General features: G+C 37.8%; 1 protein-coding gene across 1 annotated transcript in view; it reads left to right on the forward strand.

Moving 5' to 3' along the window:
* Positions 1–10368: 10368 nt before the first annotated feature.
* slc16a2 (solute carrier family 16 member 2) overlaps positions 10369–24790 on the forward strand; it is a 28870-nt gene continuing 14448 nt past the window's right edge. The window contains exons 1-2 of the mRNA XM_015027599.1: positions 10369–12383; positions 24290–24434. Of these exons, the coding sequence (XP_014883085.1) occupies positions 11954–12383; positions 24290–24434 (575 nt within the window). The 5' untranslated portion in view covers positions 10369–11953. The remainder of the gene's footprint in view (positions 12384–24289; positions 24435–24790) is intronic.

The raw sequence follows: 24790 nt of genomic DNA on the forward strand, positions 1-24790 counted from the left end.
TTTTAAACTATTTCTCAAACTCTCCCCTCCTCCTCCTCTTCAACACCCCCTCTGTTTCTCCCCTGAGTGGCTGCCTCTCCCTCCCTTCTTTTCATCGTCATACTGTTTTTTTTTTTCACAGTGCCTTCTCTTTCTCAAGCAGTCCTCCAACTAGCCATCAGTGTTCCTTTCTTTCTTCTTTTGAACTGAGTTTTTTAAGCTGTCTGGAAAGGGGTGTGAGGTGGGGGGCCAGTTACCACAAAGATGAGTGTTGTTCTGCATGTTAATTGGCTCGGCAGCAGCAGGAGGCATGCTTGCGCTAGTTGAATGTGTTTGTTTTATACCGGAGGTGAATATGTCTGCTTTTGATCACATACTTTACAGATGAAGTTCCTGCATACTCTGCAGGTGATCTCGTGTAGCAGAGCGGGACATAAGGTCGTTACAGTGTGTGTTTATGAGTGCCTCTGAGAGTCGGGGGTGAGGAATGCCTGTTTGTTACAGACTCCCTCTTCTCATGCGACCCCATTGTGACAAAGGAATGAAATGATGAAAGCCTTCTCTTTTCTAATCCTTTTATGGAGTAAAACTTGCTAAGCTGTTTTTTTTTTTTAATTCTTCTTCCCAAGTGGCATTGGGGAACCAAGGAAAAGAAAAGTACCAGGGCAGAGTATTCCCTTCGGTTTTAGGAGATTTACACAACCTTAACCAACCTTAGCTGAAAGCACTGAGACATGTCTGGTATGTCTGGAGTTTATAATGACTGGATGAATAGGTTTAGGAGTTTATCTGGAAAACGATTTCTGAAAGCAGTTTATTACTCACGTCTCTTGTGTAAGTCATGAATATGAATAGGTTTAGGAGTTTATCTGGAAAACGATTTCTGAAAGCAGTTTATTACTCACGTCTCTTGTGTAAGTCATGAATATTAATAAGTTTAGGAGTTTGTTATCTGGAAAACTATTTCTGAAGGCAGTTTATTACTCACTTGTATAGAAACCCTACAAAGGGGCACAGACTGAGGGAGGCACAGGAAAATTTTTATTTTATCTAAATACACAATATTAAATAATAATGAACAGTGGGCCAAAGTTAAAAAGAAAAATAAAACTATTTATTTACCCAAATAAAGCTTAGTATTCTCCTGTTACACTGGCTTGGAGCACAACAAAATCACTCGATTAGCCTGCTTAGCTTAGAGTAGCTTAACTCCGAAAACTCTATGTATCTTAGTGCTATTATGCTAACTTTTATCCACCTGAAGCCAACAATTTTGAATTATTATAGACCACATAGTGCAAACAAGTTTACTCCTTCATGATCAAAATTGGAAGGCCTTTTTTGTGCAATAGTTTCAGGCTGTTTCTTGTTCTTGTAATTATTAATATTAGTGGTAGTTGTAAAACAACAACATGAGCATTTCTGACACCTACTGACATGAAGTGTTGACTTGAACATGGTATTAAAAAAAGAAGAGAAAAAATTATTATATATCCTTCAGAATACATTAATAAGCAGTCTGAGGCTCACAGTTTTAAAAAGCGAATCAAACAAACTGACTGGCTGACCAATCAGATTCCAAGTCATGTGCCCACGCCCCTTCTGACTTTGCCCCACAGTCTGAAAAACGCTTGTCTAAGATTAATTGGTCTCAAAATTTGACTTAGGATTAAACGTGTTTGAGTGGTTGTTTGTCGTGTCTCAGTGTTGCACTGTGATGGACTGGTTTCCTGTCCTGGATGTAACCCAGCCCCCTGTCCACCAACGTACAGCCAAATGCTCCGACTTGACCTGCAAAGATATACAGGTATAGACAGTGGATGGATGGATTGAAATGGAAAGAAAGAAAGAATTCTGCATCTTACTGGGACAATGCAGGCTAAATAAAGAGTTAATTATTACCAATACTCATATCAAAAATATGGATATTATCACACAAAGAGGTGCTGAATACAACTGCATGCCACACTTTTTAGATTTTCATTGGTAAAAATATTTGAAAAGCACGCATCATTTTCTTTTCACTTTGCCATTATGCATTACTGTTAGTTCATCAAAAACATCCTGATAAAATACACTTAAGCTTGTGGTTGTAAAAGGTACACCAGCACAGCCCTTAAATAAACACAGAACGTATTTATTGTTGTGTGTGAATGCATTCTTATAAACTAATGCAACAGTTTAAATAGAACAAAAGTTTTCAGACTCAAGAAACACTCTATGATGTTTTTTATTGCTTTTACTAGGAAGGAAGGACCACACACTTGTTTACTATTAGCCTCGGAGAGTCATGGGTGCCACAATGTTAAGCTCTAAATAAAAGTTCTTTGTAAAACTAGGTTCTGGAAACGAAGCGTAAGGGGTTTGGCATCTAGCTGGGATTAGTGCTCAGAAAAGGTGACGCCAAAAGAGTGAAACCTCAGTAACTGCATGTTCTCTTTACTTCTTGTTGTGCAATGTAACAGAATTATTTTTGATGAAGTTTATTACACTATCTCAGGCTAGATGAAACACGCCTGGTTCTCAGTCAATTCATGCTTTGAACATGCAGACCAGATGCATAAAAGATAAAGGGTGAAGGGGTGAAACTTCTTCAGTTTGAGCACAAAATCATAAAATGTATAATTTAACCAGAATGAATATGAATAGCATTTTCTATTTAAAATTACATTTATTTTGCTTGTACATGCTGTTTTGGTGTTGTTGGGGATCTACTAAAGCAAGAAAATGTTTTTTTTTAAATTCTGAAATATGTTAGACACACATGTTAGACCTTTTCTAATATGTTAAGATTATCATTTGTTGAACAAGAAGGCACAAAAGTAAGCAAACAAAAACAGTTCTGGACACAAGTCCATTTACCACCATCTCCCAGGCTTCTTTACTCAAAATGTACTTCAGTGATAAGAAAAAATACAATATATATTTTGGTTTATATATTCTTGTAAATTACAGGTATTGAAGTAAACACTATCTGATAAAACAACAAGCAGTATTATTGGATTTTAGTATTTGATATATATTTAGCATTTAGCAATGGCACTAAGTGCTAACAGATCTTACATTTTACTGCTTCATGTAACAGTAGACACATGAAATCAATCAGTGTTAAATACACTGTGTTCCCCAGGGGTTGGTATAAATTGGTAACATTCTTCATTCAACCCCAAATGTGGTTTGCTTTGTACCAATTAGCATTTGTTAGCATGTTTATGTCTTTAAACACTGAGCTTGCTCACATTAGCATTTAGTTCAAAGCGTCACTCTCCTTCAGTGGTGGTATAACAAACCACAGTGGAAAATTTTTTACTTTTCTCCTGCTCCTCCCATAGTTTTCCCTCATCACCACTGCTTTTTCAGCTTTGCTCCATGCTTTAATGTTTTGACTACTTGAGACAATCATCTCCTTCACATCCCCTATGTGTCCCCCTGTTCTTTTTTTCTAACCGTCAGAGACTGATAAGATTCAACAGCTTGCTTGGATCATCACGGCTCAGGTTGCAGTGATGTATCACAGGGTTAAATCACTGCATTCACTGTTAACTGAGACAGTCTCTCTCAATAGTCGTAAGACAGAACTCTGTCATATGACATTATCCTGATAAGCAAGTCTTATGAAATTCCTTAAACTTTTTTTTTATTCCCATGTGCTTAATTATTTTCTGAACAAACTGGTAACATCTGAAGAAACAGCTAAAATGTTATGGACAAATATTTGACCCTTTTGAGATAAGTCGTTTATAAAAGAAAAAAAAAACCACTATCTAAGCAGGGTTGCCAGATGACTGACTGTTTAGTCCCAAAGACATCATAAAAACCCCTCTCCAACTAAAAATCCCAGCCCGAATCTCAACCTCTGTTCAAACTCATCCTAAAATCTTACAACTATTACAAACGACAAAGAATATGTCGCTAGCACACAACTGCACTAAAGCAAACAAAAAATATAGGACATAAAGGACCCACAAAATATGCAACCAGGCGACCAAATAACCTGTCACTATGGCAACAGAAAAAAAGTTGTAAATCTATTGTATATCTGTCTCGCAATATCAAATAAACACTCTTTGTATCAGTTGAACTCTTAACCCCGTTTGTAGTGTTTACAATTGACATTGAGCAATGCCATTTCATAGTGAAACTATATTAATTATTGATTATATCACGTTGAACAGATTCTAGACGTTTTAAATAAATGAGTGCAAGGACACGGCATTTGATTGAAATTATACATTGTCTGCCACACAATGATGACTGTTTCACATTTGCCCAATAGTATCTAGACAACCACAAAGACATTGGGAAATATCTGGAAAGTTATTTAGGATATAAAATAAGAATTTCAGTAAAACAACAACAAAAACACTTCCAAACAAACCAGAAATCAAATTTGACCAGGACAGATTGCAAAGTAGAAACTGTGATCATAAATTCTCTTTTTCACCACAAGATCTGGAAGAAATGTTCTGTTCTCTTGGGCAACAACCTGAAGTACAGCAGCCAATTCACATCTGAATGGCTCAGAAAACAAACATCAAGGTTTGAAAGTGTCCTAGTCAAAGTTCCCAAAGAACATTTGGTCAAAGTTCCTCCACGTGGGTGCAAAAGTCTCATGATTTGTAGTCACAAATGACTACAAATCATTTGTAATCTTGTGTCGGTAACCCCAACAGATGACAAACCATCTCTCAAGTTCAAGCATGCGATAACAAATAAACAGTGAGAAACATGATAGGAAACACATTTTGAAACACAGCATGACATACAGTATTCCAGACAACTATTACAGTGTCATAGAGTTGGTCAGTAAAGTTGCTGTTTAACACTCATGCTCATTCCAGGATGAATTACCCAACTCACCTTTCAGGGGAAACCAAGCAGAGCTCAGTGTGCAGGCACATACCTGCGTGCAGATTTCACCTGTGATAGACATCAGTGTTTTGTCTTATTTATGACTTCACAAAACAAGGCATAAACTGTTAAATAGCATAGTTTTCTGTTGCCATGGGTATGCTAGTGTATTAAACTTTTCCAACAAGGTACCAAAGACTGATTAAAGGAAGTCATGCACTGAGTCATAGCATTTAAGATAATGACCTACCTCCCAATGCAAATTCCTCCACCCCACAACAACAAGTTGGAGCAAGATGTTAGACATGTGGCAGGACAACATGTCCTGTGGCAGTGATACTTAACTACTGGCAGTGATACTTAAACATACATAATCTACATAATCACTTAAACATAACATAATCTACTTTATTTCGTAAAATCTGTATTGGATACTCCTATTTCTTTGCAGGAAGCCAAGAACCATATAAGGCAGCAGTTCCCCTTAGCATCTTATTTCTAATAATCGTATCACATGGTTTTGTTTTTTCATTCAGTCAGTGAGTCAAGCCCCAGCTGACTTGTTGAAATGCAGAAATGTGTGGGCCTCGTTCCCCCACCTACCCACACACCTCTCTGAGGATTTCAACTATTTTGTTTTAAACAGGAAGCGCTACTATGGGCTGGATCCCCATCACCTTTGACCTCTCACCACTTCATTCAAAAGGAATCCTGAGGTGGATGTATATCTAGACACAGAGAAGACGAGTGCACAGCTAATTTTAACCCGGTGGAGCCACAGAGGCCCACACTGTCTACCCAGTCCTCAGGAGAATAATAGGAAACACATGTTTGACGATGGAGCAGCTCGTATCGTAAAGTGGGCTCACATTACTTATCACACCGCGTTTCCTTACAATCAGTGTGATAGAAAGTATATTCTTCACTTAATATTTTAGGGTTTATTTCTCTAAATTATAAAGGCTATTTCAGTTTTTAATACATTTTATTGCTCTCTTTGTTTCACAGGCAGCCTTTAAGGACATGGAGGAGTAAGATTTCTGTGGTATCACTATCAGCCATAACAGCATACAAGTCACTCCCTCTAATCTGTTACTGAAGCCTAACTGTAGGTGAAAAGTGGACAATATGAGATTTGATTATTAGTTGAAGTCCAGTCTAAAGCAAATGCATATTTGAAAAGTCAAGGGAAAGTGGTACATTGTTATAAAAATGTTTTTCCAATAAAAAAACTGAAAAATGTATTGTGCATCTGGAGGAACTGCAGCCCTGGAAAGAGAATCTGATGACAAATATTAACAGCCACAAGTTTAGACTTCATGGAAGAAGAAAGTCATTGTCAAAAGTCAGACTTGAGTCCTGATTATTATTATTTTTTGGCTCAAATCTTATATGGGATGCAGCAAATCCCCCAATTCTGGAACAAACTTCCAGAAAACTGCAAAACAGCTGAAACACTAAAACCCCACCTCTTTAGAGTTGCTTTTGAACCATAATAAATGAAACATTGACCAACATTTTGATGTAAAGTGATGACGCTGGACAAAATGTAATGTTTATTGGTTCACTGTGTGAGATGTCTTTTATGACTTTGTATTTTTTTTGTTTTTATGTTTTTATGATATAAAGCACTTTGAACTGCCTTGTTGCTGAAATGTGCTACACATCTTGATTGACTTTTATGAAATAAGATATTCTGAAAAACAGTGACCAACACCCTGAATACCCCAGCACAACTGCGAAACATGGTGGTGGATGTATCTGAAAAACTGGTATTTGAGTTTATGGGAAGTGGAATGAAGCTAGACACAGGGCAGTACTGGAAGAAACCCAAATAATTTTACAAAGGGGAGGAAGTTCATTCCAGCAGGACAAAGACTCTAAATATTCTGGCAGAGCTACAATGGGATTGCTTAGACCAAAGGATATTAATGTGTGAATAGCCCAATAAAAGTCTAGACCCACATCCAGATGGCAATAAATGGCAAGATTGATATTCACAGATCTGTCTTTGATCTGACTTAGTTTGAGCTACTTGGTTTGAAGAACAAGACAAAATGTCTCTTTCTAGATCTGTAAAACTTGTATAACATACCCAAAAAGACCTGAAACTGTAACAGTGGTTCTAATAGTCAGCTCTGACCTATTTAAGGTGATAAAAGTTGACTGTTTTCCCATGCTTTAGCTTTGTGATCTTAGACATTTTACACATGGTTGTAGCGCCCCTTAGTGGTAGATGCTTGCTATTGTAATAGTTGCCGTTTGAGGCAACTATTACAATAAGAAAACATATGTTTTCTTCAGCTAAGTGAAGAAAACATATGTGCATGCCATTGAGTATAACTTTACTTAATCACAAAGGTTCAACTCAATATTACAATAACCATAAAGTACTTTCACCAGCCTGTGGCTGCTTGTGTAATTAGATATCCACTGAGTATGCTGTAACTCACATTTCCCCTATTATATTTTTAAGCTCTTTTAATGTGTTGCGGCTTGAAAGCAAAACAAAGCAAAACAAAACAAAGGTCAAACTGTGATTGAGACACTTTCCTCTGGGTGGGAAGATTTTTGCCAAAATAGAGTAGAGTGCAAGTAAAACGAGTTCAAGCAATAAAACTGTTAGAGTTGTGTTAGAAATGGTGCACAGATCCAACGGAGTGCCCTCAGGAAGGAAACAGTTTTGGTCAGTAGTATGGATTTTACATACCCTCATCACCATCAGCATAAAGGCCAGATTGATTTGGGGTGTTTAATTATTTTACATTTTTTAACTTTTTATTTATTTTTTCATTGTGAATGGTGACAACATATGGAATTTACAAGTTCAATAATAAACTCTTATAATTTATTGTATATTTTCTGCAGTCACAATAAAAATTTATTGTATTTGCAAATTGTTGAAAAATCAATGCTTTCTGTAGACTCTAATGCTTTCAAGCCACATTTAAGGGATGTTTGGGATAGTTTTTCCTGTTTCCAACATTCAGCTGCTGAGCTGTGATGAAGATGAAAAATTCAAAGTCAGTCCTCCTCCTCATTATTCCATCCGCTTTGACAGTCACACTAAAACAGACCCATATCATCATGCTACTACTACCAAGCTTGGATGTTGGAATGTGGTTCTTATGCTTAATCTCTGACAACAAAACTTTTCTCCAGCTGCCAATTGGCGTATTCATTTGGGTAGCTAGTTTCAGTCCTGTCTGGATACGTCAACTTTGGAGCTTCTTTTCCTTTTGGCTCCCTCATGGTTTGTGACGATGTAAAACTGGCAAGATTGTAGGTAGAGATATTTAAGTTTCTACAAATTCTGGTTTACGATATGAACCTTAGTTTATTTTTTTATTTTATTTTTTTACAGTTTCCCTTAATTTGAAGGTAAAAGTTTGGATAGACAGTTGAAATATCAACACAGTAAAGTGTACCAAAGGGGGTAATAAACCTAAGCAAATAAAAACTGGCTTTGAAAGGCAAACAGTCATGAGTGGCCCTCCCAAAGCAGTTACCTACCATCAAGGAGGTTTGTGGTGTAAGCTTAAATGGCAGGTCCAAACTGGAAACTTATTTGGGCCTCCAAACTGGAGGCCACAATTAAGATTGTTTCCAGCAGCAGATCGCTGACATTAAGACAGGAGATGAGGGCTACAATTGGTGCATTCTGATAACGGAAAGAAATAAAGTTTTTTCCAAATGCCTTTTAAAACAAGATCTCACTGAAGGACTTAATGAGTAAACAGTAAAACAGTCCTAGCAGTCAGTTTCCACATCTGCACACTCTTTTTGTCAAGATGGACAAATTAAACATGCTTGAATAAAGGCTTCAGTTGCTCCAGGGGAGTTTTAGTGGTTTGCATATTCAATGCCAGGATTGTGCAGCTGTGTTGTGTTATGAGAAAGCAGCATTCTACGTTACTTATCATTTGATGAGCGTTCTCTGCTTTTATTTCCACTGTTAAATTAACCAATTATGACAGAGAGAGGGCTGTTTTTGGTGCTTAATGAATTGAAATTCCTGCTTATGTGTGAAATTTACTTAATTAATCTCTGTGCACACTCTCTTCTCCAAGTCCTTCAGTCATATGGATGGTTTAGGAGAGACAGTGCTGCTTTTGTTTGAAAGCATTGACCTAAATGGCAAAAGCACATTTCTATCATTGCTTTATTTCTAAATTAGTGAAACAATTTGACTACAGTGCAGAAAGTATTCATACATTTTTTTGTGGAAAAAAAAGATGGCAGTGAGAAAGGGAACATCATCTCTATCAGTTGTGTGTTTTTTTTTAACCTGCATTATGGGATGTCTGGTCCTTCGCAACCCCTACTGAGAAAGTGACACGTGACAGTTTTCAACAAAGACTTTCAAGGATCCCAGTTTCATTCCAGTCTGCCCCAGTGCTTTTCAAAAAGCACTTCCATGTGTCTTTAACTGTTGCCAAATTTTCCTAAAACCCATGTAGACTTCTCATGTATTGATCAAACACTCTGCTCCAGATGAACAGAATACAAGTAAAAATAATCTAAATGAAAAATGTTAAAATGTTATTAAAAACACTGAAATACCGAGGAAAAACAACAAGAAAAATAATAAAAAAATGTTGATACTTCAAATCACTTAGTTGTTTTAGAGACAAAGTCCTATTCAGGGCAGAGTTTATTTTATCTTCTTAAACAGTTCCTTTGAACAGATGTCTTACAACTAAATAAAAACACAAAAAGTAAAACTGATGTATATCGGTGTACATCTATGTCTTAAATACGTTTGACTGATTTTGTGTTTATAATTTAATACCTCCGGAAAATGCCTTGTACCTTTGCATTATAGCTGATTTTCTTGGAGGAATTCATAAAAAGCATAAAGCTATAGAGGTGCACCTTATTGAATTAGAATCCCATTGAAAAGTGCTACTTTCCTAAATATTAAATTAGAAAAGTGAAACTATTTCATACATTCATTATAGATAATGATATAAACCATGGGTTCTTCAGGGGCGAGGGAGGAAGGGGCACATGAGGGAAAAAACATAAATACAGTAACTGCAGACATTTAGCCAACTTTACCAAGTCTATGTCAAAGATGAAATGGTTAAATTTGTAGAATCAAAAGCTAGGTTGAGTAGGAGACTGAGGAAGGATGGAAGTATGACCATAATTATTTGAAACTGGGAAGTTTGTCCATTTGTTTCTGAAGGGGGAGCTAGCTTTCCCACACTTTGAAAACCCTTGATTTCGTCTAATGAGGGACCTATTATGCAAAATATATCCAAAAGCCCATCCAGTTGTTTTCTGGAAAAAAAGTTAATCTATTTTGGTGTCTGGAAAATTAGCCTTTTCAAAAACCTCTTTACACTGACGTTAATCCGCGGGCACTGCCCCTTACAGCAATTCTAGTCGAGCCCAGTCCTTCTCATAGCAATCCGCGCAGAGCTAAACCCACTACTGCTCGTCTTAGTAGAAGACGTGCAAGTTTGGTCAGCTGGTTCTACTGCTCTATGTGTTGTACAATGGCTGCTGGAAAAGACAAGTGTTTTGTTGACCATTCAGAAATCCCCTTCTGTATCTTTGACGGTTGTTCAGGAGGCTTCACTTCTGCTTCTGGATTTGACTGAGGGTCAGAGATATGGTTGTAAATTTTGTTGTAGCCATTTTCACATGAAATGAGAGTGTAAACACAGCCAGCAGCAACTTTATTGCATAAAACTGCTAATTTTGAAAGGAACTCAAAACACACAGAATTTAGCAGGTGAAATAATGTCGTGCAAAGATTATAATGAAGATGTTTGGTTTAGCCCACATTAATATCCCAACATTTTTCAAAGAAAGGATTGTAGTTCCCTGTTAAGGTTACGTTTTCTGCTATTGTTTGTGCAAATTTTTACGTATTTTCTGCCGCACTTCTTCCTTCCAGTTAACTTTTCATTAATATGTTTGGAAACATTAACCAGCCAGCTACTGTAGCAATTAGATGAATTAGATTAGCTTACCCAGTAGTAACGACCATAGCATAACGTGTCTGAATTGTTTTTTTTCCCCCATGCAATAGTCCTACATTGAATTTGGGTTTTATTTGCCTGGCATCTAAATCAACTGAAAAAAATGCCAGATGATTTTACTTCTGAATTGAATCACTACAATAAATATGTTCAAACTATAATATAATTTACAGAAACACCAGTATGTTGCCATAACCTTCCAAAAGAGATTGTAGTGTTTATCATGTTGAAACTGACACCTTTATGATTCCTGTCTACTTTTTAGACATAAAAATAATTTATACGTTATGTATAAGACTAGTTTCAGATATGCAATAATAAAGTCTAAACTTAATAGTTTTAAGAATTACCAGGTATATTTAACAGCCTAAAGTGCTACAGCTGCTTAGAAGCTACAATTGTACATGCTAGCTATAGTGTGTTAGCTACAGCATGCTAGTTGTCCGTCCAGTTGATTCGCCAATATTCGTCTCTTTCCGTCACGGCCACGAAGTTGTCCCATTGGCTCCAACTGTCTGCCCGCGGCGGGGAAGGGAGAGGAGGCGGTGGCGATCCGCAGCTCAATGACGGCAGAAGCAGTGTTGACAGTTGAGAGCCGACACAGCCCACAGCTGGGACTCACACAGGCCTAGCTATATCCGAAACAGCGTGAATGTGTGTCAAGGGAAACACGGGGTGCGAGACATAGCTTGTCGCACCGCCTGCGAGATGTTAAGGACCGTGTGCGGACTGCGTGACAATACAGCGCGGTGTCGAAGCGGAGCGGACGCACCGAGCGGAACCAGTAGTACAAGTAAATAAATATATGGGTTAACTCTCTACAGGCACTTCCTGGGAACACACATTATATTAGAAAGGGAGATTAGGTCGGTGAATTCCTGGAAACACGGAGTCCAGAATGGAAAATGTAGCGCTTGTAGGCTGGGGTTTATTTTCAGAAGTTGACGCTCAGACTTCGGCTTCCAGCGGCGTGTAGGAGGCTCGTGTGCCAGTGAACCACCATCCGTCTTGCACGTTTGACAGATAGCCAATCAAATCTGTTATTCAAATCGCTGCTGTTATGTCAGTGACCTATATCCCCGGCATGAACGCCAAAATCCAGCAGTAACCTCCCCTCCAGTCCAGACAGCATGGGGATCAACGGGATAGAGATTCAAGCGAAGCCGTCCACAGAGAAGTCCCGGACGGAGCAGCCGGGCGCAGAGCCTCAGATGGAGCCGAGAGATGCTCCCCCGGAGGCGGACGGCAGCAAGGATGGACAGCCGGCGGGTAGCGAGTGTAAAATCGCGAAGGAGGATAATGCCGTGCAGCTGATAGACGGAGAGTCCAAGCCTACTCTCTCCGCCTCACCTGATGCTGAAGCTGGGGTGCAGCTGGAGATGCACGGCCAGGGATCCGGATTTGTCCCGCCAGAAGGAGGCTGGGGCTGGCTCGTGGTTTTTGCTGCAACCTGGTGCAACGGGTCCATCTTCGGGATTCAGAACTCTTTCGGGATCCTCCATACGATGCTGGTGAAGGAGCACACGGACCCGGAGGACCAAACCTCCCAGTTCAAAGTGGGTGAGTACGAAAAACAGCAACAAGTGGACCCAGGTGATGCACATGTGGCTTAGAGATGCCCCGGCAACCCTAGAAAACTTAGATGTTCACCAATTTTACTTCGAATACAGTAGAATCTATTTTCTCAGTTCGTTAAATGTAACAAAAATAAATAAAAACCGGGAATTTCCAACCATTTTCAGTACATAAACAACCATCAAATCACTTTTTTAGTTTCATTTTTCAGTGTAAGCTTTGATGCTCAAACCCTTTCATTTTCTGTTAAATTCAAAATTATTACCTCTCCCAAAGAACATGTATTTTATCTTTTATGTGCATTTAAGCATATGATAGCATGGAGTTCTTATGGGATAGCTTAGACCAAAATATTTACAGACAGAAAATGTTTAAATAAAAATAAACAACACACTCTAATTGCTTTTAAGTAAAATAACATAATTACTCCTACTGCTGACATTGCAGAGAGATTGTATTTACAGTTATTGCAAAGCTATATACAGTCTAACTTTTTTGCTATTTTGATATTGCATAGAATAAACTTCTGGTAAAACAGTCAAATATGTCCGTTTTGCAAGTGGGGGAGATCTGACGTCTTCTTTCAGGGAGCTGTCTGGCAGTGCTCAGCAACTGGATTCTGAGTTTCTTTATGTCATACAGCCAGAGAAAACTCCAGTCACTCTGAACCTTTCTCTATTTAAACAGACTTTAAGATGTTGTGATATTATGATGAAAACATTTTGCAGTTTTGAGTTTCTAACTTAAACTCAAACTTAAAATCTCAACCTATGCATATCATCACATTATTCAAAGTCCCAACAATATTTTAGATTTCTTGTGTGAGATTATTCCGGCAGTGTTAAACACTTGGTGTAATCACATGACCCTGTAAGCAGCAACAGTAACACTAATGTGTAGCATGCCCTTAAATGACCACATCTGTGTGTTATTTGTTCAGTAGCAGCACTGCAGTAAAGTCTGCTGGAAATTAGCTGTAATTTGTGAGCAGGGAACATTTTTAATATTTTTTCTTTTTCATTTTGAGGCTTCAAATTATAGCACACATAATTAAATAAAGTCAGATTTATGAATAACTATAAAAAAACAGAAGCAGGACAATTTTAAAAAAATTTAGACCTTGGAAAGTTACAGCAGTTCTATTTTGCAAGAATATATACATATGGTAAAATATTAGCACTGGATTCATTATAATCATTCAGCCTGCAGTTATATAAAGACCTATAAAGGTGAAAATGCACGTGTGTTAGCTGCTGCTTAGTGAGTTATTTCTTTTGGGTGTTATTTTTGGCATTGGGTTCCTCCTTTCGTTCTTTCCCGTTCTCACCATACAATAACACTGCAGGGTATTTTTCTGAAGTGTTTCACAGTCACCAGCTACGGTAAAAGACAATGTGTGGGAGGAGACTGAACGTCTGCCTGTAATTAATTATCATAAATGGCAAAGTGTGGAAAAAAATAAATGAAGACCTTCTCTTGTGTTATTATTTTTCTAAATATAAATGTGAATTGGTTGGATGCTGTGTTTTTTACTCTGCATTGAGGAAATTGTTTGGACTGGAGTGACTGCTTTAGATCCAGTGTCTGTATTGCAGAAATTTAAGAGTCATTCTCTTGGCTGGCCTTCAAGTGGAGAGACTATTGAGAATCACTTTAAAAAAGCCTACGAAGCCAAAATAATAAATTTTTCTTCACAGGTTGTTAAAGATCTGTTTCACTTTTATGCTTCATCTCAAATATTTATTTTACCAGGCCTTCAGGGATGCAAAAGGAAATCTTGAAATACCACAACGGGGTGTGCATAAATACATTCTTCTTTTAACAGCAAAATGGTGGTGAGGTGCGTGGGTTGCGAAACACAGATGGCGTTGTTACTGCCCAGTGATTGCAGCAAGTCACAGTTTAATTCCAAATCTTTTCACATTCACCATGAAAGACTAATGTTTTTTTTTAAAAAAAAAAGACGTTTAAGAAAATCGTGGTGCTTTAATGATTGGTGGGGGAGCGAGCCCCTGATGAACACGGGTGTGCCCAAAGAGGGAGAGAAGTTCAAAACAGCTCGCTGCACCGGCTGCACAGTTTGCGAATAAGGGGAATGTGTGAGACGGGGGCAGAAGAAAGGCTCGACAGGAGCGGCGGATTAATTTTTTATCAACGCCTAAAGTAATTTTGATCTTTGTGCCACTGATCTGAAACAGAGCAGAAGGAGCGCTGCATTGAACAGGAAGCATATTCCTCACTCTTTTCATACAAATTTGAAAGAAAGGAGGCTGGGAAGTTTTTGAAAAACTGCATTAGACGTTTTTGTTGGTAAAGTTGCGACTAACAGCTTATCTGCTTAAAATGCCCCTTAACGACTCCAGGCACGGTTGAAACCAAGCAAGTAGAAACTAGTCAGACTAACTTGAGATGTGCTCTTAAAACTGTTGTAGCATTGCCCAAGTATGTCTTCCAAATAGTTCTGTATAATTACACCATTGTTGTCATTGTGTGGCCTTGCTCTGTGTTATTTGACTTGGCCCTGGCTGACAGAGGGGTAGGATGAAACTTCTGAAGTCCATGCAAAATATGGGAGGATGATGACGGGTTTATTTTAGTGTTAAAGGTTACAGTTATTTATCTGTTATTCTATTCTTGGGGTATAAAGGTGTTTTAATTATACGGTAGAAAAAGTGCTGCTGTGGCGTTTCTTTTGTCTCAGCTCTATGGAGAATAGAGTAAAGCCACTCTGCCCCTCCCCTACCTGTTGCTTCACACTTACAGGCAACAGGCGGATAGAAAGCAAACGTGGTTTACTCTGTTTAAAAGATGCAAACATTTGGTTTATTCAGTATTTATGGTTATGCTAACTAGTTGGAAGCTGAATACAGAACATAAGTAAAATAAATGAAGTTAATATATTATTAAACCAAGTAGTACTAAAGCATAATCAAGATTCAAGAGCAAGGTCCTTAATCCATGACAGGATCCCTTCAGAAAGACCTGCAAATAATGAGAATGTCTATCATCTTAACTCAAAGAGTTAATATATATATAGGAACAGAGCAACTAATTCATTTTAAATCATATTTTTGAGTTCAACTATATAGTTGACATGAATTAAACATAAAAAAATCTAATTTTTTTATATTTTCATGAAAGTTTTGGTTGAACATTTGGCTCTGATACATAGTCTCTTTTTGGTTTTGAAGTTTTTTTTTTAATGATTAGTGTTTGTAATCTGATAATCAGTTATTTAGTGTCATATGTTTTTGTGTAAATATTTTGATTCAGTAAAAACATTTATCAAACCTTGGCTTTTTGCCAATTTGTAACTTAATGTCACCTGGAATAAATAAGTGGAAGTTCAGATAAATTTTGCACCAACAAACTGTACTAATAACCTTTTCTGTCCTCATAATTTTAAGGGTCAATTAGAAAATTGTTGGATTTTCTTGCACTGAGGAAGAGAGGGACCACTTTTCAATGGTTTTACATTCACCAGAAACATTAGAGGAAATTGTCAAGCATTAAATTTTGTGATCAGTGGGTGATCTGCTTTTCTTGAGGGCACTCAAACAAAGCAGAATGAGAGCATGTCTCAGGCACAATGAAAGCACTCTCCAGGGTCCAAACAAGTTCATTATGACCCGAACAGCCTCTGGTGTATTGTCCACGTTGGTACTGAATTGTCTCCCTGCAGTCTGAGATTTCTCCAGGATCTCTGCTGGCAGCTTGAAATCCCAAGTTGGCAGAACCAAAGGCACGGCTGGCTTTCTGGCATTCCAGAGGGAAGGGGAATGGGTTCAGGTTGGATCATGGTCTCATGAGCTTTCACACTGTTATATGAGCACATATATACAGATGGTAGAGATTTGCTGTTTTTATGAGCGGGTGTTTGATTTGTCTTTTATTTGGAACCTTATTTAGTAAGGTTGGAGAAAGAGAGGAGAAGAAAATGCATCCAGCAGATGTCCTCTTGACCATAATTTTCTGTGTATCAAAAACACCACTAAATAGATCGATTTATCTATTTAGAGAAAGATCCTGAAGCATATTTTGCAACTTGTAAACATATGTATATCTCATATTCTTTTGCATTAATATTGATATCCAAACAGGTAGCTTTCATCGACTCGCAGTTTGGAGTAACTAAAAATCTTTAATCATCAGGAGGATTTTAGGAACATTCAGAAAGCGGCAACAAATAAGTCATGAAGCACGAGGTTTCTCCCAGAAAACTTCCTAAGCGTGGTGATTTGGTGCTAGGACAGTCATTCATCTAGCAGCTTGTTGGTTTTTTTAATTAAAATATGTTTAAAATTGACACGAAATTTGAAAATATCACTTGATAATTATGTGTTATTGAAAGATTGGAAGACTAATACCTGAACACCAACTATAAAGACTTAAAAAATGCAAAAATAAGTATTGCTTAGCCTGGTTGGGGCACAAGGAAAGACTGGCAACCCACCACGCTCATAATACACTGGGGGGAAACCCTGAAGCATCCACTGATTTCTGCTGTCAAAACTAATTTTTGAACTGAGGCTCTTTGAGGATACTACCCTCTTATCTGTTGCAGATGGTTTTGGAAATGTTTGTCCAGCACTTTTAATTTCTTACACACATGAAGTTTGCTCCAAAGAAGTCATCACATCCAGGTAGTGTGTGATAAGTGATCTGATGTTGGGATTGACTGTAATTTATTAAAGAACCTTGGACTCTTAGCTTTTCAGAGTTTGCTGCTTCTCTGCAAGAAGTTTTTAAACCTGAACAAATTTGTCCTTCAGGAGAAGGATACTCAAAGTTTTATAACACTGTAAGGACAGTCACCATCTCCAAAATTATCGAAAAGGCAAGCTGACCACTGATCAATGAGGCTAACAAGACACTGACACCAACACTAGGGTTTGTCAGCAATCTGCTGTAGAGTAATGAGACAGAAGCCTTTTGTTATCAAAGAAAACATCCAAACATGGGTAAAATTTCCCAAAACCTTGTTGATTAATGAGTTTCTGATGAAACTAACCTAAATTAAAACACCAAAAGGATATTGTGACTGTTGTAAAACTTGGTGGCAGCAGCATCATGATGTGTGGTTACTTTTCTAGATGAAATTGAAAACAAATTTAAGTAGTTATTTTGACGCCAAATCTGGAATCCAGGAGAAGATGGATTTTTCTGTACCTCATACAGCCCAGACATAAATCCATTAAACCCAGTAGCTGGCTACTGGGTTATTGCATCTTCCCATTTTTAATGGTTTTACCTTCAAACAAATTTTGTTTTTTTTAATTGAAATAATGCAGAGTAAGTGTCTCATTAAATCTGGAAAAGGATTTAAAAGGATTTATTATGCTTTCATTCTTTTGCATCTCAACCTAAGCATATTAACTGGTATGTGTACAGATCTGTGAGCCACTGTACTCCTTAGTGGCTCACTCAGGCGTACTGCTCATTTGATGCATTATCTGGTAATTTCTTAATTTTCTCTATCAAAGAACCCACAACTTGTTTTTTCATTTATATCTCATAACATAAATTCAATTGGTAGCTGGAAATCTCTACCTAACCTTAATTTTCCGACGTTAAAGGTTTAGATATACCACGGTAACTAACAGTGTACCACATAAATCACTAAATCTTCCAATTTAACATTAGCAAACGGTTAAATAAAACAGCATTTTATTAGATTTCCACCCGGTAACTGTTTTGTATCTGCTGTTTCAGACCAAAATAACTTGAACGTCACATACTGCTGCATGTTCCATCTCCAGCACCTGCTAAGGACGTTTTATTTGGCCTTGAGGAAAATGTTTTCCATATCAACACTATATTCGTGTAAATCCATGTTTCCATTAATAGTGCGAAAATATGCATGGCTATTGTTTCCCTCTTACAGTGAGAGGTCCACACAATGCCAGCCGCAGTCTGCTGCATTGTTTCATTGACTGAATATTTCCTCCTATGTCTGTGCGAGCTACAAACAATGTCGTCAGAGAGCATTTGTACAATGAGCTGTTTCCAATTGTTTGGCAACACCTTGTGCATGAAATCAAATTTTAATTGGTGTGTGCGGAGTGGATATTATTTTTTCACGCTCTACAGTTTTCGTTTATTTGCAGTACCCTTCAGTGTTTATTCTTTAACATTAATGCTAAAAACATGCAGCTTAAGCTCATTTATCGGTTCCAGTTGCTTGACTTAAACTGAAGTTGCATGTCAACAAGTGCATTTGTCTTTGTGAAGTTGATTAATTTGTGAAAGCTTTGTGAATTATGTAAACGCAAGTTTCATCACCAGGCGGTTTTAAAAAGGGGTCAGTGGCATTAATGACTCAGGGTGCATGCTCTTACAGACTGCTTGGAAAAAAGTGTTGATTGGCTTGGCATGCACAATGTTTATGAAGTCACAGCTGTGTAGCTGCGTAGATCAAAGAACTCGCATACACACAAATAAAGTCGAGACTGTTCTGCTCTGCCTGAAAACAGAACTAGAAAACATTCACAGTGATGTTTAAATGTGCACAAGCTTTTACATTTTTTTAGAGTACTCACCAGGAAGCCTCTTTAACTATTTTAGAGTTTCTGTGCTAGAAAATGCTTGTGAAGAGGAAGGCTGCAAAGAGTTGCTGTCAGAATGTACCTAAGTAGAACGAAAAGCTTGAGAGCCCACACAGAAACACACACCTCTATTTTATTGCAAGTCCAGTTCACAGTGTTCTTTTTCTTTTTGTCTCGAAGTGTGTTGACCTAATCCTCTCTAATGAGAACGCTGCACTTCATTTTTTCCCAGACTTTTGCTTTAGTCAGAAAGGGTTTCTTGTATTTTGGGGGGCGGGGGTGGGCGTTGCGGGGTGACGGGCGAGTTTCATTTTGTTTTTCACCAGCACATAGCACTGAAACATGGGTTTGTGGTTTTAAACTTTCAAGTGAATGCTGCTTTCGTAACAAGACCTTTGCCGCATGTCTTCCCCATTCTCTCATCACCCATTTTCCTGTCAATTCACTATCAATTGAAGACCACTAGATCCAATAAAACTGTAATGAAGGTCTTCATTACTTGGCTGTACAACACTTGAAATGTGTGTTGATTGATAAAAGAAACAGATTGAAGTATTTTATTGATTGTGTGTTTTTATACAGTGGCATCTCAGCTGGAACTGATGGTGTCCTGTTAAAATACAACAAAGGGACAATATAAGTGTTGTGATTGTTTGAAATGCACTGAAATGTTTGAAGGCTTTGTGTGGGTGTGGCTTACCTCTGTCTCTTCCTCTGCAGGGTGTTCAGGCTAAAAGATTCCCCAGGGGCCTGAGCACCTTTTAAAGGTTCCAGAAGAGACCAAAGCAGATGGAAGAGGGGGAGCAATAGAGCTATGTACTTTATAAATTTAATGTTGGATTTATATTTTTATCGATAGAGATTTGTTTTTAGAGATGTTTAAATGAATAGCATTTGGTAATGTATATTATTCTGAAGATTTGGTTATTTTGTCAAAGTTTGTTTGTGTGTATGTATTTTGTTTTACCCTGTTTTTGGTGGGTTTGTTAATTGGAATAGCCAGGGACTATAAAAGGCTGCATGTTGGCCACAATGGTTGTGTTGCTGCTGAGACCCTAGGTCATTGTAAGAAGGGTTGTTTCTGTTAAATGCTGGTGAATAAACACCCAGTGGGATTGCACTGTTTCTCTGCCTCAAGTCTCCTACTTCCTCCAACCACCAAGGGCCATTCTAACAAAAACCTTGAAAAACGCAAACCCACTATGGTCTTAGTATTTTGGGGAAGAAAAATCTGAGTTTGGTCTTTTTTTCTTTAGCCTCTTCAGTCCATCTTTTTTTTATGATCTCTGTCTCCAGCCAGTGAAGCACATAACATACTCTATTCTGAAAATGGACTCTGCTGGGTACAGTTCGTTCTGTTCTTTGAGTTCAGGTCGGGGCCACGCAAAAAGGTTAATGCTAGCCTGCTTCATCCACTGCCATTACTGCTGTGTTTTTTGGATTGTTGTCCTTCTAGAACATCCAGTTCTGATCACATTTCGACAGTCCTATCATTATGTTGATAAAAAATTTATGGATTTGAAGGTTTTGTCATGTTTTTTCCCACTTTGTGCAAGCATATGCAGTTGATGGGAAGTTGTTTAGGAGGTGTCCCCTCCTTGCGGCTGACAGTAGAAAGACTAGTTTACATGGTTTTTGCAGGACTGCAATTTACCTCGCCCCAGAATCTTATAACAAACTCACCTAAGTGGTGGTTCGAGAACCGCCACTTAATCTACTTGTGCCACTGGCAGTTATGATCCTTATGATTATTATGATCCTTAACATCATAATGATGCTTACAACTTGGTGCAGTGGTCTTATTCTTCCAATACGAAGATTATTCTTGTAATTGTGCCCAAAAAGCTTAATCTTTTTCTCTCCTGCTCTAGTGAAATCAAAGTTTCTCCATAAGGTATTTGACTCGTCCATGTGAGGACCTACAAAGTTACATTGTAATTGAAGGTGTTGATTTTAGAGAAGGGATTTCTTTCTTGATTACCACCTTGTCAGTCCATGCTGATTTAAAACTTGCTTTATTGTTGAAGGCAACATTGGCTAACCTGCAGTTCTCAGTTCGTGCCAGACTTGAGCGTTTGTGGTTCTTGGCTGGCTCCTGAACATTTGAACCAAGTTTCCTTTCATTTAGGTCAAGATCTTTGAAACGTGGACATATTTTGTTGTTCCAACAGGAAGATGATTCCAAACATACGGCAATGGTTAAATTAAATGTGATGAATGGGTTTCCTGAAGCCCAATCTTATGTCTACTTACACTGGGTGGATGTTGTTTAAAAGATGGTCAGTTCCACCAAATCAACCAGTTTTGAAGAACCCATCTAATCTGCCAATATGAAGTCAAATATCCGTCCTCAACTTTTAGAGCAACCACTGACAAATGTATTCACTGTTGCAAAAAGCATAAGGTTTCTATGTAGGGACATTTACCCAAATATGACTATGGTGTTTATCTATAGTTGAGACAAACATACAATAAATTTACATGTTGGACATTGTTCATCATGAAAAATTTCTTAATATGATAAAAATTTTGAGTAATGTTGTGTGAAACCCTCCAACAGTGATAGTAGAGTGCACTCCTGCCTGTTCCATGGTTCAGTATTCACCTATTGGCAGATTTTTCTGTTGACCAAAACTCCAGTTTCTTTGTGGAATATTTCCTTTCTCGCTGATTTCACTGATATTTCAAAATGCAGCTTGGGAAGTTCAAACACCTAGATTCAAAGCTACTTGACATGCTATTGGTTGGTGTTTGCAAAGCAGCCAATATTTATTTTCGTTAGCACTGATTCGCTGTGACCCCAAGAGTGGAAGAGATGTTACCTTCTGTGATAAAACTAAGACAGTTTCCACTCTGCATATTAAAGTATATTTGGTGTCTGATCTATATAGGCATCTATAAACATTTTTAGCGGTGGTCTCAAGTATTGGAAGATTTTAGTTAGTTGCAGGCTGCTGTGGTCTCTAATCCCTGCGGATACAGGGGGTCTACTGTGTTGTCATCACTGTTACTTTTAATACTTTCCCCTCTGAGTTTCCCGAGATCATTGGTACGTGTAAGTGAAATCAAAAATATAATTAAATTCAGATTGTGTGTGCAGTTTGTTATTGAAAAACACATTTCTTTATGTAACTTGTCTCCTGAATAAACTTGCCTTAAAAATAGATGTTTTTTTTAAAGCAGTATTTGTGTTTGTAGGTTTATGGCTGCCCCAAAAGGATTGCAAAAAACGTTGTGAATATATTTTTATCTCTTTTTTTCCATTACAATTAATACAGCAAAATATTACTTTAATTTAATTAATTTAATCCTTAAATGTGACTCTATGTGTGGACTAGAGAAGATTCACAGTATTCAAATTTCTGAATGGAGTCTTCTTTTTAAAACTCATTACAGTTGTCTGACATGCAATAATTTCACTATGGAAAAGGAACCGTTCAAACTAAATATCTAAAGCCCAAAAGCAACGGTTTATTTCACATTTTTAATACAATTTAAACTTCTGACCTAAACTGTAAGTGCATGGCAGTCTTGGGTAGCAAAATAAAACAATGGATGTAAAACATGTTAAAGATTTGTCTCAGAGATGGGGGTTTCTGCAAATGAACAGTGTTTGCCCACATTGAAGTAAACACGTTGAGTGTTTGAGGGGGAGAGATGCCTGTGGTCTTTCCTGCCAGAAAGCGTTGATGCTTGTAAACTGAGTAGCTGCTTGAGAAAATTTGAGAAACGCTGTCAAAATAATGTCTGTAGCAGAAACTTTCAACACTGTTGGCATTCATGTCTGTGATCCAAGAGAGCTCTGATTGAGCTCGCAGAGTATTTGACCCTGTTTGTCATCGAGGAAATTATGAAGAAAATATTAAGCTAAAGGTGACAAAAAAATAGTTGACAGAGAAGGGTAGAAGAAGGTAAACTCATATTTGACGTCGAATTAGTGAAGCTGCATGGTGGGATGAAAATTTTCCTCCTTTAAAACTTGGAAGATCATTTCAGAAGTGGTTCAGAAGTCGAGCAGAAACATGCAGGATATTTACGTCAAGCTTCACAGCGATCACCATCCCAAGCTCACGTTTCACTTCACTGTCTAAGAAGTCAGACGAGGTCATCACCTTTTTCCAGTGAACTGTTGCATCAGTTAGGTCACAACCAGGACAGCGTGGTAGACATGCAAGCTACCTTTGCTCCCTTGGAGACTTGAGTCAGGCATGTGTTTTTGTTTGCTTTAGGGGCACGCTGTGTCTCTCTCAGAGCCATTTGGCTTGTTATGCTTGGACACTCTATTAATACTTAACAAAAACACTTTGATCCACATTTTGATCTGTTGAGACACTAAAAAAAAAAAAAACATTTATGTGAAACTCTAAAAAATATTAACCCTCCTGTTGTCCTCGGGTCAAAATGACCCATCTTTACAATGTTGTCCTCGGGAGGACAAAAAAAAAAAAGGGTTAAAAATATAATTTTTTTTATCATTTTAAATTACATTTTTAAACTTCAATTACTGTAACTGAAGCATGTTGATCTTTTTCAATACCTTACTGGTTATGTATCCACTTCTGTGTTGTAATTTTGGCTGACATGACATTTTAGGTCTTAAACAATCACTGTGCAGGGTCTTTAAGCAGAATAAGATGAAAACAAGTATAAAAAAAACTTTTAGAAAGTTATTATTAGACTGTTAAACTATTAGAAAATCACTTCAATTGCTGAAAAACAACCTTCTAACTTTCTAGAAATCTCAGATTGGTGTCACATTCATGTTGTTTGAACTTCCTCTGAGGAAGCTAAAGCACATAATGAGGCATATGTCTTCCTTTCACTACAGCTTCCACTGAGATCACAGGTTTTACTTGTTCAAAAAGCTTATAGAAGAACAAAAAAGTAGGGCAAACATGAATGTTCTGAAAACATGTGAAGAAACTGATGCAAGAGTGTTTTTTTCACCAAAGTGTCTCATGTGGTAATCAGATAACTGCCACATTCAGGAAGGATTATTATAAAGCAGGATTTTCAGGTTCCTTTTTTCCACCAGTCTCTGATAGACGTTGCACACACCAAAGCTGTTTAGCTGTTCCAAAAGCCATTTTGTATGAATTTCTTCCAAGTCCAAGCAGTGCGTGATGGATTGAAAGCAAACTGTGCCCTTTGATCCATAGTTATACATGAGAGTAGCCCACAGGGCTTTAATTATGAAATAAAAACAAAAATTTCATGGTGCAAGGACTCTGGTGTTTGTTCTGTGGTCACACAGGGTCATATTTACTTTCAGTGATTGCCACAACACATGCGGTTTCCACATGTTCCTAATGATGGTTCTGTCTCCTCTCTGCTCTCGTCCTGCAGCCTGGGTCGGGGCCCTGGCCATGGGCATGATCTTCTTCTGCTCTCCTGTGGTCAGCATGTTCACGGACCACTTTGGCTGCAGGAAGACCGCTGTCTGTGGGGCGGCAGTGGCTTTTATAGGGCTCCTCACAACATCATTTGCAAAGTAAGATGCCTATAGTTACAGTTGCATAGTGAATGCATTTTTACACTTTTCTGCACTTAGACATACTGTAAGACTGATTGCACTTTAATTTAGTCAAAAATCAATAAAATGCTAAAACATGTTAACATTAATAATGCTTCTTTATTTCACCCTCTATTTATACATTGCAACCGATGAAGACTTTTTAAGAGAAATACATTTTTGAGAGAAGAACATAAAAAGATATGTGCTGAGCTTTAATTATTGGTAAGTTACAGAAAATGTCCAGAGGGGAAAGTCTCCTTAGCCAGCCAGAGGAACAAACTTTGCTCTTTATACGTCAATGAAAACACTCATTTGGTGCAAAAGTCTTATAG

Source organism: Poecilia latipinna, unplaced genomic scaffold, assembly GCF_001443285.1.
Source record: "Poecilia latipinna isolate Pla-1442-1.1 unplaced genomic scaffold, P_latipinna-1.0 Scaffold0, whole genome shotgun sequence".
Lineage (NCBI taxonomy): Eukaryota > Metazoa > Chordata > Actinopteri > Cyprinodontiformes > Poeciliidae > Poecilia > Poecilia latipinna.